The sequence below is a fragment of the Filicampus tigris genome, chromosome 4, assembly GCF_054856515.1.
Source record: "Filicampus tigris isolate MCC_2025a chromosome 4, RoL_Ftig_1.0, whole genome shotgun sequence".
In the NCBI taxonomy this organism is placed as follows: domain Eukaryota; kingdom Metazoa; phylum Chordata; class Actinopteri; order Syngnathiformes; family Syngnathidae; genus Filicampus; species Filicampus tigris.
The window spans coordinates 18,120,609-18,135,286 of NC_141220.1; the positions used below are offsets into that span (position 1 = coordinate 18,120,609).

At 40.1% G+C, this 14,678-nt stretch overlaps 1 protein-coding gene across 12 annotated transcripts in view; it reads right to left on the reverse strand.

The window, feature by feature from the left end:
- Positions 1-942: 942 nt before the first annotated feature.
- Positions 943-14,678, reverse strand: part of megf11 (multiple EGF-like-domains 11) — a 108,764-nt gene continuing 95,028 nt past the window's right edge. For 8 of the 12 annotated variants that reach the window (XM_086028286.1, XM_086028283.1, XM_086028284.1 and 5 more), the window contains 10 exons: positions 13,556-13,684; positions 12,452-12,580; positions 11,815-11,943; positions 11,550-11,678; positions 10,361-10,597; positions 8,948-9,129; positions 8,809-8,872; positions 6,143-6,190; positions 4,628-4,846; positions 943-3,407 (listed from right to left, as the gene is read on the reverse strand). In XM_086028286.1, coding sequence (XP_085884412.1) covers positions 3,220-3,407; positions 4,628-4,846; positions 6,143-6,190; positions 8,809-8,872; positions 8,948-9,129; positions 10,361-10,597; positions 11,550-11,678; positions 11,815-11,943; positions 12,452-12,580; positions 13,556-13,684 — 1,454 coding nt within the window. In that variant the 3' untranslated portion in view covers positions 943-3,219. Of the gene's footprint in view, positions 3,408-4,617; positions 4,847-6,142; positions 6,191-8,808; positions 8,873-8,947; positions 9,130-10,360; positions 10,598-11,549; positions 11,679-11,814; positions 11,944-12,451; positions 12,581-13,555; positions 13,685-14,678 lie in introns of all 12 variants that reach the window. The other 4 variants (XM_086028290.1, XM_086028292.1, XM_086028289.1 and 1 more) reach the window with 3 other exon arrangements.

Sequence of the window (14,678 nt, forward strand, 5' to 3'; positions counted from 1 at the left end):
GACCGATATTCCTTCAAATAAGGAATATTCATACACAAATGCTGTAGTAACACATATAGATAGGTAACATAATAATATTCACAGGTACCTTTTCTCTCTAATCTGTGAAAAATGAATTATATTATGAATAAAGTTCCATTGCACTTTTTACCCCTTTTTAAAATGTGTATAAATGTATATCTCCATGCATGCGTTGCATCACACTGACCCTAAGAGCAGTGTTTCTCAACCTTTATTGAGCCATCTTTCACATATTGAGCCATCTTTCACATAAAACGCACACACACACACACAGAAAAAAAATTCACAGCACACCACTTAGCAAAATGATTCACAAAAAGTATGTATAAAGGTCATGTTACTTCAGTTAATTAGTGGAAGAGCATTTCCATTATTCTATCTGTTACTATATGGATAAACTAACCCCCCAAAAGTTATTAGAAAAAAAAAAAAAAATTTGGGTCAAATTAATTGACATTGGGTCATTTTCCGCAGCACAACTGAAGATCTCCCACAGCACACTAATGTGCCACGGCACACTGGTTGAGAATCACTGCCTTAGAGGCCAAGGCGCCCACAGAAAGAATAGCAGGTATTTATTACTATTATTTTACTTGTTAATAATTTACTTTCTGGTTGTTCTTTTACGTTGTAGTTAAAGTAGGGTTTTGGAAGTTTTGAAATGAATTAATAATCATGTTTATTAATGGTGATTAACGATCCAAATAATTGCGATGATTAATTGTTTCTTAATCACCCAGCCCTATAGTGTGAATAGGAGTAGGAAATTTTGGCTAAATGTGAACCGCAATGAACCGGAGAGCATTCCAGGGTGTACCCCGACTCTTAGCCAACTCTTGTCTAACTCAACCGTGATGCTGATTTGACTGTAACCCTCCAATTGAAACTGTGTAATGGATATTGCCCTAACTGAAACACAGCTGCGATGACACAAAAGGGTTTATAATCTGCAATGTACCATAACAAGAAACAGCATTGACATGACAGCAAGTGGTTAGAAAAGCTCAAGCTCATTTAGAGACATAACAGTCATGTGAAATAAAGTAAGGTGCATCATATTCCAGTACAGATGAAATCCAGTCATGATTGTCAATATGTTATTGCTTCCGCAGAGGCTTTGATGCAAGTGACAAAGTCAATGAGTCGATTCATCGTAAATGATAACAAATGACATTTGTTTAATGCAAACAGATGTTTTTTCTTCTTCCACCCCACATGTAAATGGTACATGATATTTGTGGGCGTTGAATTGGTCAGATAAAAGTCTTTCTTTTTTGGGACGTAAAATTTTCAAATTTAATTTACAATCTCACAGAGTGAGAGAAAGAGAGAGAGAAAGAGAGAGAATTTAATTTTAAAATGCGTCACAAAATTACATCTCACAAGAAGATAAATTTGATGTGTTGGTGTTATGTACATCAGTTGGGTACCCATTATGTGTTCATGCTTATCTTTTTTTTTACTTTTTTCAAATGTAATTCTAGTGTCACACGGATTAAACTCACCATCACTAACAAAATAAATGAATAAGTAAAGAAATTAGCTGTATAAATACCAAACATAAAGGTCACAACCATTCCTCCTTGACACCCTGTACAGACATTTGCAAGAAAAGTTCTGGCACATAGGAAAACAACACAAGATCCAGTCAGTTCATTAATGAGGAGCAAATCTGAAAGTTGAGACGTGTTTTTGATGCAGTCAGCGTGTAAACTCTACTGACCTGAATATCACAACCTCATTTTACACTGCAACACAAATGAAGCTCTTCACTTTGACCCCACATTGCATCGCTGTGTGCCAGTAAGGAGCACACAGCGAAGAAAAGGACTGACTGTGACTGACATTATTTTGTACCCATGCTTTTTTTTTTTTTTTTTAAATTATTTAGGTCATGTTTTACACTGCAGTTGATGTAGTCATCTCATCTATGTCTGACAGGCTGTACATCAAAGGGTGGGCAAGTATGGCCCGTGGCCATTTACAGCCCACTCCGTTCTTCAATCGGGCCCACCAAAGATTTCCTTTAAGAGTCCTGTAATATTTTTGGCAATAATATAGCTATCAATTTAATTTGATTCATTCTAAATGACAAAATAAAATATTTGCAAAATAAACAGTCTTTTCTTTCTTTTTTTTTTTCAAATAGATGAGTGTTTAATTAAAATAATACAATAAAAAAAATGAGAATGAGATATAGATAGCCTGTTTACTATTCAAATAAACCCATCCATCCATCTATTTTCTATACTGCTTGTCCTCAGTGTCACGAGTACTATTTTACATATTTTACATAAACCTTAAGGAGAGTTGCAATTTAAAAACCAACAGTCATTATGGCTTGACAATATGACATGATAAATGTGATGTGTGAAAAAAAAAAATCTGCCTCTAATTTGATACTCAAGAAACCATCCCGCCCGAGGAAAAACAACCAATGAGAGACACAAGGCGTGACTTGCAAGGGTGTCAATCATTTGCCGCACACTTGCAGAAAACTTATCGTGGACACTCCTCCGTGACCCTCCCCCCCAAAAAAATTTCAAACTTATAACTTTTCGTTTAACACTCCATTACAAATAATGCCCTTTCTGGGGTCACAGGTCAGCACGAGGCGGCAGGGTGACAAATAACTGATAAGTCACACATTCTGTCTCTGATTTTCACATTGTCAAGTTATACTGACTGTTTTGATAAACATTAAAAAAGGTACGTTTTTTTTTGGAAATTGCAAACTCCCCGTTAAAAACATTTTTCTTTACCTTTTTCTGTTTTTAAAATCAAATGTGGCCCTTGAGCACAAAAGCTTTCCCACCCCTGCTGTACATCATAAATCCTAACTGCTGTACACTCTTAACTGGGGCAGGCACAAGCGTTACTCACGTCAACACCACTTTGCCCATCTATAAACTAAAGTGAAAGACGTCTCTGTCCCTGTAAATGACTTGTCCATCCAATCCAAGCGTGGCAGCCTCAGCTCCTTCTAGTAGATCCATCTTCCGCTCCAGAGCGTCCATAAAGATCCAGTAAGCAGTCCGGGGGATCTGGGAAAACAAAATAGGGGAATGGCTGCTGGTGTGTGGGCTTTTGTTTTGGGGTCCAAAAGAGCTGTGGCTGTCATGTCCTTGTTGACCACATGAAGACAAAGGGGCTGTATGAAAATTGACGGACTGTTTCCAGTGTGCCGGGTTGGGTCCTCTAGAGGAGGGAGCTGGGGCTCTCTGGGTGTGGCGGCGAGGGAGTGTGCGTGGGGCTGTGGCGCATAGGCAGAATGTCATAGTGGGTCGGGATGTGGCTGCCACGGGTGAGGTCATACGGGTTCTGGGAGAAGCCGGTGGCCATCCCGTTGGGCCCTTGCAAAACACTCACCGTGGGCTCTGCGATAGCTTGAGGGAGACGGGAGGACGGGGGTGAGGGATGGAACAAGAGTGGGGAGGGCAGTCAGCATAATATTTATTACACCAGTGTTTTCCAACCTTCCAACCAAGGCTCATATTTATTTGAAAACTCTCACGGCACAACACCAAACAAAAATGTGTCACGCAAAGTATATACCATATTTTTCGGACTATAAGTCACATCTTTTTTCATAGTTTGGTTGACTTATACTACGGGGTGACTTTTTTATTTTGGTGGCGCACCAAAGGTATTTGACATCCATCCAAAGAAGAAGAAGAAATGGAAGAGTAATATTAATATTAATATGAATATTAATTGTTAGCGAACCCGGCCCCGGCTTTCCTGTGTGGAGTTTGCATGTTCTCTCCATGCCTGCGTGGGTTTCCCCCGGATACTCCGGTTTTTCCACATTCCAAAAACATGCATGATAGGTTGATTGGACACTCTAAATTGCCCCGAGGTGTGAGTGCGGATCTTTGTTTGTCTCTGTGTGCCCTGCGATTGGCTGTCATCCAATTCAGGGTGTCCCCCCCGAGTACTGCCCGTAGACAGCTGGGATAGGCTCCAGCACGCCCGCGACCCTTGTGAGGAGAAGTGGATTGGATAATGGATGGATGGATGGTTTGCTATTTTTTGGCGGGGGGCGGTGGTGGTAAATGCTTCGTTTTAGTTAAGATTCTGTTAGTTTTAGCAGAGCTGGGCATACGGCCTATGTGACGGACTGGTCCGCCTATCCACCTATGACGGACACCCATTTTGTATGCGATAAACGATTGAAGGGAAAAATAGTCGGACTAAGCATAGTCAGAAGCCCGTTTTTTCCCGTCTATGTAATCGTCTATTTTCGCATCTATTCTATTTTAGTAAAATGCTCTGAGTTTTAGTATTAGCTTTAGTTTTTTTATATAGAGAGTAATTGTCGACTGCAAGATAAAAAAAAAGGTCACATATATTGTGTGATAAAGTAAAGTACAAATTTCAAACAATTGTTCGACTTTCCTTCCTTTGCCGAACAGTAATACTGAAATGAATACATTTGAAATAAACCCCGAAAGATCACGTATAAAATTAATTGACAAAGATAAAAAAACGAAAAACATTTTCGGCATAATTATAATTTTAGAAAGCTAAAATGTAGTTTCAGTTACTTTTCGTCTAGTTCAAAGCAGCCTGATGTTTTTAGAAACACGACGTTACCTATAACAACCTTGGTTCTCACCGACATCATAGACGTTCCCTCTGGTGCCGCCCAGGAGGGTGGCGGTGCCGCCGAAGGGCACTTCACGGTGGGAGGGGGACTTCATCTCCACGTAGCTGCTCTCTGTGTGCTTGCACGCCAGCCCTGGCGGGTCCCTGATTGTGGCGTAGGGGTTTTCAGTGTTCGGGGAGCACGAGCTGTTGTTGCACATGGAGCCCTTGATGTAATCTGCCCAGCGGAGGCAAGCACATTCAGTCACAGCAAGGATAGAGCGATGGTCGCTGGCGCATGGCAGTACGAGCAGAAAAGCAATAAAACTGGTTGGCCTTCTTTAAAAAGTTACACTTCTTTTGCCTCTGCTGAATAATGGTGGAAAAGGGTAATCTGGGAAGAAAGGGGAGCAAGCGGACGACTCATCTCATCCATAACAGTCTCATCAGTCAGTCTATGAGGACTCATTATGGACCACAGCAAGGTTACTACTTCAAACCACTCTTCCCACCCTTGGGTCTCTCGCAGTCACCAGCGACCGCACAGTGTGGGAGACCAAATCATGTGTCGGGCATTGAGCCAAGGAGGCCAATTATCATTGGAATAAAACTGCAGTTCATCATGATCGTGCTCCAAAAGTTTTTTACATAATCATGGAGAATATGACAAGATTGGAGTGGGGGTTAAACTCAGGTGGTGATAGAAACCATTTGCTGAAATTGATTGAGAGTCAAGTAAAAAAAATAAAAATAAAAATACTATCAATAATAGAGTCTACGCGCAGCCAACAATCTAAACGCATTATTCTGATTAATATTCAATTTGTGGACTATGAATTAAGAAGAAAAAAACAACAGTTTTTATCTCGGGCGGGTGCGGGCATTTTGCCTTTTACCGCCACTTGCTGTCGACTAGAAATGACATCGCAGTGCCTAAGTGCTCAAGTAACGACCGTATTGACTCAATTCCTTTCTGGGTTTGGTCATGTGATGTTTGCAAGATGAGTCCTGAGCAACTGTGATCCCATTTTCACTTAATGAAGTGACAGTACAAGGCAAAATGGCTGCTCCCTGAGATGGATAAAAATGGGTGGAGTTTGCTGCTTGATTCATGTTACACACAATTTGAATCAGAATACTGTGTTTAGACTCGTGGGGACGCATTAAACACATTATTGGAAACAGTGTTTAAGTGGAAAAAAAAAAAAAAAGTGCCGCTACACTCCCCTTATTCGATTGGTGATTGTTGCTTGGTAAATTAGGTGCCGCACCGCAGCTGCTCCTCACAGAGGGTACTGTGAGCTCATGCCAAGTCCCGGTACGCCGTAAAAAAGTCCCGGTACGCTAAAAGCTACAATTGAGAAGTGCTGCTACTACGTACTTGTGTGTACGGCCTACTTAAAGCACTGACTGTAAAGAAAAAAATTGACTTAACTCTTGAAGGACAGATCTCAATTATTAGTGCTGGGAAGGCTGAACAAGACACACACACGTGCACGCACACATGTAGTGATGCTGAAAATTAATTATTTACCTTTTCTGGAACTTCTCGGAGCCTGCGTCTCCCCCTGTTGAACATCTGCTACAAAATGTCAAAACATGAAAGTCAGATGTTGCATAATTCACACAATCTGTGGCAAACTTTAATGTACTCCCTTTTAGGATATGACAATGAGAATCCTTTTTAAATTGCAAGTTGTCACACATCAGTAACCACCTACAGTCGACAGAGGTCAAGATGGGATATTTGCAAAATCATGGTCAAGAGATTCTTCACAGCCCTCCATTAGAGAGAGCATCCTGCTGCACATTGAGCAACGTGGCCGAAATGACAAAGCGCATGCACCTTTAAAGCCAAAGCACAGATTTGACATAAAAAAAAAAGATCATGCCGCACCACCAAACTCTCAATCAACACAAGTTAATTGTACCATTTGCCACCTAGATGAAAAGTTCTGCCTAACACTGTCATTTGCTAATTACACAGAAATAAATAGCTAATTTTCACCACCACACGGTCTGAACCTCTTATTTTGTTATCCCGGAAAAATCACCCTATTCATAATGGAGTGTTAAAAATGTTAGTTTTTTTGCGAGATCTTGTAAGCCACGCCTTCTGTTTCTGATTGTTTGTTTTTCCTTATGCAGTGGGTTCGTGTTTGTTATCGTCACAAAATAGGGTTCACTGCGTTTGAAAAACAACGACTCAGGGAAAAAAAAAATCGCAACGTTGTTATCGTTACTTTTTTGAAAAGACAATGTCAAAAGAGTTTGCAGTCATAAACATCTAAAACAAACAACTATAAGCACTTAAAATATCCATGTCAGGCCAGTTGTTGTACTTATGTAAAAATACTTATTTAAACTACCGCATATTGATTATGAAATATCGGCGCCAACTGCTTGTCCTCCCGGGTTTTATCCCAAACTGACATTTGAATACCCTTTGCTAGCATTTAGAATTTGACCTATACAAGCAGTACATGCTCACTCGCTGAAAAAACGTTACAGAAAAATCACAAACTACAAAAAACTGCAACAGCGCAGTGACCCATTGTTTTTGTTGTGATGTAGTCACACATGCTCAGGCTAAATGTTAAAACACATGCTCATGTCCTCTGATTTCACATGTGACCGTTTTCAGCACTTGTTGTTTATAAAAACTGACACTTTTTTTTTTCAAAATGTTCAGTTTCAACCTCCCAAAAACCCCAAATAACACATTTTTAACTGAAAACTCATGTAGAGTAAATGGCCCCAATGAATTCCCAATTGGCAAATAGAAATGGACTTATGGAAGTCCACCATTGATGTCTTTTGTTCACTTTACTCATCTTTACTTGAATATTTTTCTGACAACATTTTACTTGAAAACAGATATCTGTACTTTTTCAAAACAGGCTCATTACTGTTTTCCACGTCCACGGCTGACGATGCGATGTAAAAAGCGGCAAGGCATAAATAGAGACGGCAGTTCATATCGTGAGATGCTGCGGACTTTTTAAGGCAGAAAAAAACAGGGACAGCAGCCACATGGAAAAATAAGAATCAGGGAGAACTAATGAGGATGCCAACAGATTCTGAGTATTGTTTGATGATATCAGTTATAAGATAAAAATGTGGAGAATGTGTTTTGCCTTGTGACAGCTTAAAAAACACCACCTTCTGGTGTTCAAAAATTTATCATCTTATCTGAAAAAAACAAACAAAAAAAAACACAAGTGTGGTGTCTTTTTTCCTATTGTTATCATTAACTCATTCATTCATTTTTTTATTATTCACTTCACAACATTTTCAAAGCTATGTTATTGGGAACACATTGTTTTACGAGCACAAAAGTTAATCAATGTTCGCATTGGTTTAAAAACAACACCAACATATAGCATTATTTTTTTTCTAATCATTACGAACACTATGTAAGTTAATAAAAGAGGGGAACTATTTTTGCTGGGACTTTTTTTTCATTGCGTCAAATTATAATGGCTAATTGGAAAAAATTCCTTTTTTTTTACTTTTGTAGTGAAGTACATTTGAGAGTTTAGATGTTTTTTTCCTCAAAACTATCAGTAATTCTTCTAGCTACATGAAAGAAAATATGGCTTTACTCATTATGTTTCTGTTTTCTTGAACTTACAATCGACAATAAAACACACCAGCACAGCAAGTGCTTGTTGACAATTGAGGTTTTGCCTTGTGCGTAGCAGAATATTAAGAGTACATTCATATTCTGTATAAAATACAATTCAACTTCACCCCAATGAGAGTACATAGCGTAGCATGATTTGTATATTCAATATACAGTATTTGATCTAGAATTTGTTATTCTCATGTGGCCATTAAACGATTTCAGCAATTATGGATGTTTCTCCAATCCACAACCATCCAGAGTGCAGAAGCTGGCCTGGCGTAAACCATCACAGAGGAATCCAACGCGGGGTGAGAAGGCATACTAACAAGCTCTCACTGACCCGTGATCTCCTCAGAAGCGCTCTGCTCTCCTTCTAAAATGCATATCAAATAAAAATGAGAGCAAAGGGTTTTGTTTCTAACAAGCAGCCAGTGGTTCATCATCATTCACAGCAGGGAGTCCAGGCCATGAGTCCAGACCCACTAAAGACGCACACACGTCTGGCCTTGGGGCGGCGGCGCAAAGTCATGACGGATGAGTTTATTCGTGGGGGATGAGAGAGGAAAACTCACCGAGATCGGTGAGGTTGCAGTAGGCTCTCCAGTCGGAACCGTTTCGGCTTTTCAGAGTGCTCGACTGCGAGGGGGTAAAAGAAAACTGGTTGATTTGATCTGAGTGGCAAAGCGCAACTTGTGCGGCGTGCGAACGTACTTTGAGGGTCAACGTGGCATCCAAGTTGCTGGAGATGGTTGACACAACGTTGCACTGGGCCACGGTGTGGTAGCTGGGGTTGGAGAAGCACTGTCCGCTGCCGCTGCCGCTGCCGCTGCTGCTGCTCGGATTGTGATTGACTTCAGCTGCGCTGGTTTTTATGGCCACGGTGCTGCCACACTCTGAGGATTTCAGAAACAATTTATTCATGGAGACATTTATATACAGTACACAAAGTTTTTTCCCCCCCCCCATCAAATCAACAGAGGATACATTCACTGATCATACTGACACAATATCTCCACAAATTTTTAATAGTGCTTTTTAGGGCTGAAAGATTTTGAAAAATAATCTAATTGCGATTTTTTTGCCCCTCAATATTGCGATTCTAATTTAATAGTCAATTATTTTTTCAAGGTCCTCTTTTTTAACAACCATGCAATAAATTAATCTGTATTACATTACACAATATCAGATTTATTACACATAAATGTTTTGTTTTATAAATAACAAATGTTTTTGTTTTATAGGTGAGGTATATGCTTAAAATGAACGATACGTTACTTAGTACTCAAACAAGAGCAATGAGAATCGTAAATAAAGTTGCTTAAAGAGAACACATAAAACAGCTTTTTATTCAGATTAGAGCTTTAAATATATACTTTGGTTGAATTTAAAATTGCACGATTTATGTACAAAATAAAAAACAATAAAGGTTCAGGACCTATTTCCAAAAAGGGAATGACAAAAAAAACTTAAACTAAGAACTAAAGTAAAGCAGCTCTGTATTTCTTTTGTTGGTATTGGAAGTATGGAATAAATTGGACCAAGAATTTAAAAAATGCAGAAAAATAAGATTTAAAACTACGGATAAGGGGAACATCTTTCTGTATCTTTATCATATGTTGAGAGTGGACAACGAATGCAGTAATTTTGTTTTTCGCTGCATATCATTACTATTATATGATGTGAATAATGCTGATACAATTTTAAGTTGCTTTATAGACATCGGTGACACTTTTTTAAAATGTATGTGCGGAGGTGGCATCATAAGCTTCTGCCTATTTTTCCCTTTCAGACAACAAGTATATTATTGCTTTGTGAATAAATGGTTTGTTTTGAAAACACGGCTGAATATAATTAAACTGAAATGGATAATAAAGGCAAATGACCATGAATTAATATGAAACACAGTTTATCACAGCCAGCCATTCACAGAGCACCTATAAACAAATAATCATTCACAATCATTGAGAGTCTTTAATGAATCCCTCATGCGTGTTTTTGGAATGCAAGAGGATGCTGGAGTATCTGGAGAAAACACACACAAAGCATGGGGAGAACATACTAGTAGGTGTACCTAATGCAGGATAATGAATTCAAAGTGATGAACAGAAGAACAGCAGTTCTCACCAGAGAGAGAATAGTCCGTGTTGGCCATCTGCATGGCTTGCGTGTAAGACACACTCGGCTGGATCTCGTGTCCTTTCTCCCGCTGCCTCTGTCTGTACCACACAAACAGGCTGAGCATGGCCATGATGATGAGGAGGAGGAAAATGATGCCCATGACGGCGCCCGCCGACTGGCGCTCCGAGCTGCGGGCCGGGCTAATCTTGGTGTAGGGGTTCAGCTCCTCCATCATGAGAGACGCTAAACACAGATCATTGCAGAGTGCTTGTAAGACCACAGATGTCAAAATCAAGGCTCAGGGGCCATATTGGAGGGCTGTCACTGTGAATTAAAGGGGAAATCGCCCCAAACATATTTTTTTCAAGAATATGTTCCTTGCAGGGCCACCAGTTGAAACAAGACATTCTGATAAATATTGTGTTTGTGGAATAACACACATGATTTTAGCCATCTCTGGGGGCGGCCATTTTGTCGACTGGAAATGACATCACAGTTGCTCATGGCTCAGGTAACAACCAATCACGGCTCATCTGTTTTCTGAAGCTGAGCTGTGATTGGTCGTTAAATGAGCCCTGAGCAGTTGTGATGTCATTTTCAGTCGACAGAATTGACAAAAAGGCCGCTCCCTGAGATGGCTAAAGAGGGGTGGATTTTGGTGCTTAACTCATCTTGTGTATGAAATGTGCTATAATACAGTATATAAAGTTGCCTTGCCTTTATGTTGATTAAACAAAATAGACAGAAATCTGAATATTTAGTTACGAGGCTGAAATCAGAGAATTTTGGCAATTTCAAGGTAAAGAATGTCTCTAAACGATGAATCAATAATCAAAATAGTTGTTGATTAATTTGATGATCAATTAGATGTCGATACATCAATTGTGACACCTCTAGCACATTTTTATTTATGTTTCCTACCTTTTTGAATCATTGTCATGTCATTAAGGATAATGAACATCATGAATTATTGATAACATATAATTAAAGCCGATTTGAGCAAATGTGTTATTTCAGAAGTGTTTCAAACTAGTAGCCCTTCTCATTATGCAGTACCCATGAGGTTGCTCCCACTTCCCAAAAGTTTGATGAACCCTGACCTACGATGTGGCCCCTATGAAAACAAGTTTGATGCCCCTGAGTTTTTGATAACGATCCAGTGAGAAAGTCTCACTCATCTCGGTCATCTCCTCACCTTGATCACAGCGGATTCCTTTATATCCCAGGCTGCAGTAGCATGTCCCGGTCACATAGTCACAGGTAGCATTGTTCAGACACTCGCACAGCTGCTGACAACCATATCCGAATGTACCAGGATGACACTCTGCAAGGAGAGGTGCATTACTGCAAAATTAAAGCACTTAGAGAACGGCTGGCTAAAAAATTATTTATAGCACGCTTCAGATTCTCATCCACTGGGCGATTTTTGCGCAGAGCGAAATGTGGCGGGCCTACTAAACTCTGCTCGCAACTCGTCCCGATGAAGCCTGTTCGGCACGCACACAGGCCCGTGATGTGGTCGCACTCGGCGCCGTTCTGGCAGTGACACACTTCGGAACAATCCCTGCCATAGAAGCCTGAGGGACAGCCTGGGATGGATGAGTCAAATGTTGGCAATGGCGGAGCAGCAGGAGAGACGGGAAGACAATTTAGAACGCCAAGGTCATTTTGCAAGGCAACTGCAAAATCAATAGCATTCAAAGTTTGTGCAGCATGCACAATAAGGGACAACACGAATGAATTCAAATAATTCCTGCAGCAGCAGCAGAGGACGCGCTGATGTCGATTGCGTAGGAAAGTGGCGAATATAAAACAATGACAACCTGTATGATAGTACCTAAAAAAAATAATATGTATAAGACACAATGACGTTGATATACACTAAGAATTCAAATGAGTCACAGTAACTTGGCTGAACGACACAACTGCTGCGTGGCAGCAAGTCAAACATGTATTAATTTTTATGTTGCCTTCAATTCAAATCTGAATGATAAAGTAGCTTCCAGCAACTGTCCAGATGTTTCAAATGGGTCTGTGTCTGCTGCAGTTCAGCCACACCACCTCTAGGTGACAGTGTGCGTATGCTGAAGGACTCACGCTGAGTGCAATAGAGACCGGTCCAGCCGGGTCCGCATCTACATTCTCCATCATAGGCACTACATTGAGCTCCATTGTGACAGTTACAGGAGTTGAGACAATCTGGGCCCCATCGGTCGGAGGGACAGGCTGCACATACCAGAGACACAATTCAAACATGAGGTGCAACGTGGGACATTTTTTTACATCATTATCACACACGCACCAAACTGTAAACTGGGAAGCTAACACAGATCTCTGCGGAATATTAATTGCGAGCTCTTTGCTCAAACATTCAATTATTTGCAATATAATGAATACATCAGCCTCAATTGCCGAGACCGTAATAACATATTTTATTGCTATTTATCTATTGCTATTTTATGCTATTTGAAATCATTTCTACTTCAACAGAGTAGTGCTGGATAAAGAGTGGTTAGACAAGGAGCATTATACAACATTTTCAAGCATGTCATGTCTTTCCCATCTGCTGGTGTAGTAGGATTTGATCCATGTGAACCTTTGTGAGCCTGCTCCACTGACGATTGACAGATTGGTAAAAAAAAAAAATGGAATGGAAAATAGTTTGCATGCTTGGGCTGTGAAATTTGGGGAATTTATGTTTGAAGTAAAGAGAATATAAGGGAACCGATTGGAACAGGAGTCGACAAGAGGGGAAACTAAATTGTTTTGCTGGGGGGCGGGGGCAGACAAACATTTTGCCACATAATCTTGCTTATTTTGACAACTACTATTATAGTTGACTCTGAGTACAAAAACTTACTTGCAGGAATATTGACACCACACTCCTTGCATGCACTGAACCTTCCCCATACACAGATACTCATTCTTCATATTTATCGCACTTGAACCCATGAACAACATCCGGTCAGATGGGATTACATTTCTGTGGTAAATTCATGCGCCAAACACTTCCCACGGTTAAACATTACATAGATGACTTTTCGTATTTAAAATCCTACTAAATTATTGTGAGAAAACATTGACTGTGGCAAGCTACATTTAAGACAAAATGGGGTGTGAAGACAGTCAGATGACAAATAGGGGTGCAAATAGAAGGTTAATTAGAAAATGACACCAAAGGATAAAGGAGGGAAGACATACCCTGAGAGCAATCGTGCCCGATCCATCCAGGGAAGCACTGGCAGGATCCATCAATGGGGTTACAGGTGCCATTGTTGGTGCAGCGGCAAATTTCGGCACAGGCCCTTCCATACCTGCCGCTGGGACAAACTGAAAAAACAACAGCAACAGATTGCAACCTGATCTGATCACATCTGACGGACAACATTGCATGAACATGATGATTGGAGTTAGGGTCACTAACTTTAGCAAAAAGACACTACTTAAGAGCAAAATATACATTTAGGACAGGGGTCCCAAATAGAGTCTGAGTGAGTCTGGGCCACATCAGGTATTCCACAGAAAAGGGGTTCAAGTACTGAGAAAATTACAGCTAGTCTTCTCAATCTTTCCAAAACATTAAAGGGGAAGTCAATCCAAACATTTTCTTTACAATATGTTCTATGCGCCTCCACTTGTCTAAACACGACATTCTGATTAATATTGCAACACTCACAAGTAGATATTCTTTATCCTCTGCGGCAAATTACTAATATATGCAGTATCGCAAAGCACCACAGTATAGCAATGTACTAGATCAAAAACTGCATATATGTCTAAAACATACTATATCAACTGGACTTTAAGTTATAAGAAAGTTTGGTAAAGTCTCATGAAAATAGGAACATCCTTAAAGAAGGATAGTGAAATCCATATTGAAAACACAGATACAGAATATGCTAAAAGTAAAATAAAACTCAGCTGATATTAGGAGCGACTCAGCAGACGTAAGCAAAGGTGAAAATATCGTAAAGCATTGGCTTCCGAGATGGACAGCAGTGTTTATTTGAGTGGACATGAAGTGATGTGCTTAGACAAAAAAAAAAGTCAATCACTGCCTCCCTCGGCACAATTGCCCCATTTTCACCAACCCGAGCGGAATGACTGATGTGCCACGGTATTAAAATAGACCATGTACACAGACCACTGGATACATTTTTTATGAAATTAATATTTAAGCGTTCCCTGGCACTCTTCAATAAAAGATATCGCTTGCAATGAAACCTCCATTGTACTTTATTGTTGGGCAGCGGGAGAAATTAGGCCCGGATGCTCCTCACCATCAGGATGAGAAAACCGCAGCAACAGGACATGCGGCACATCT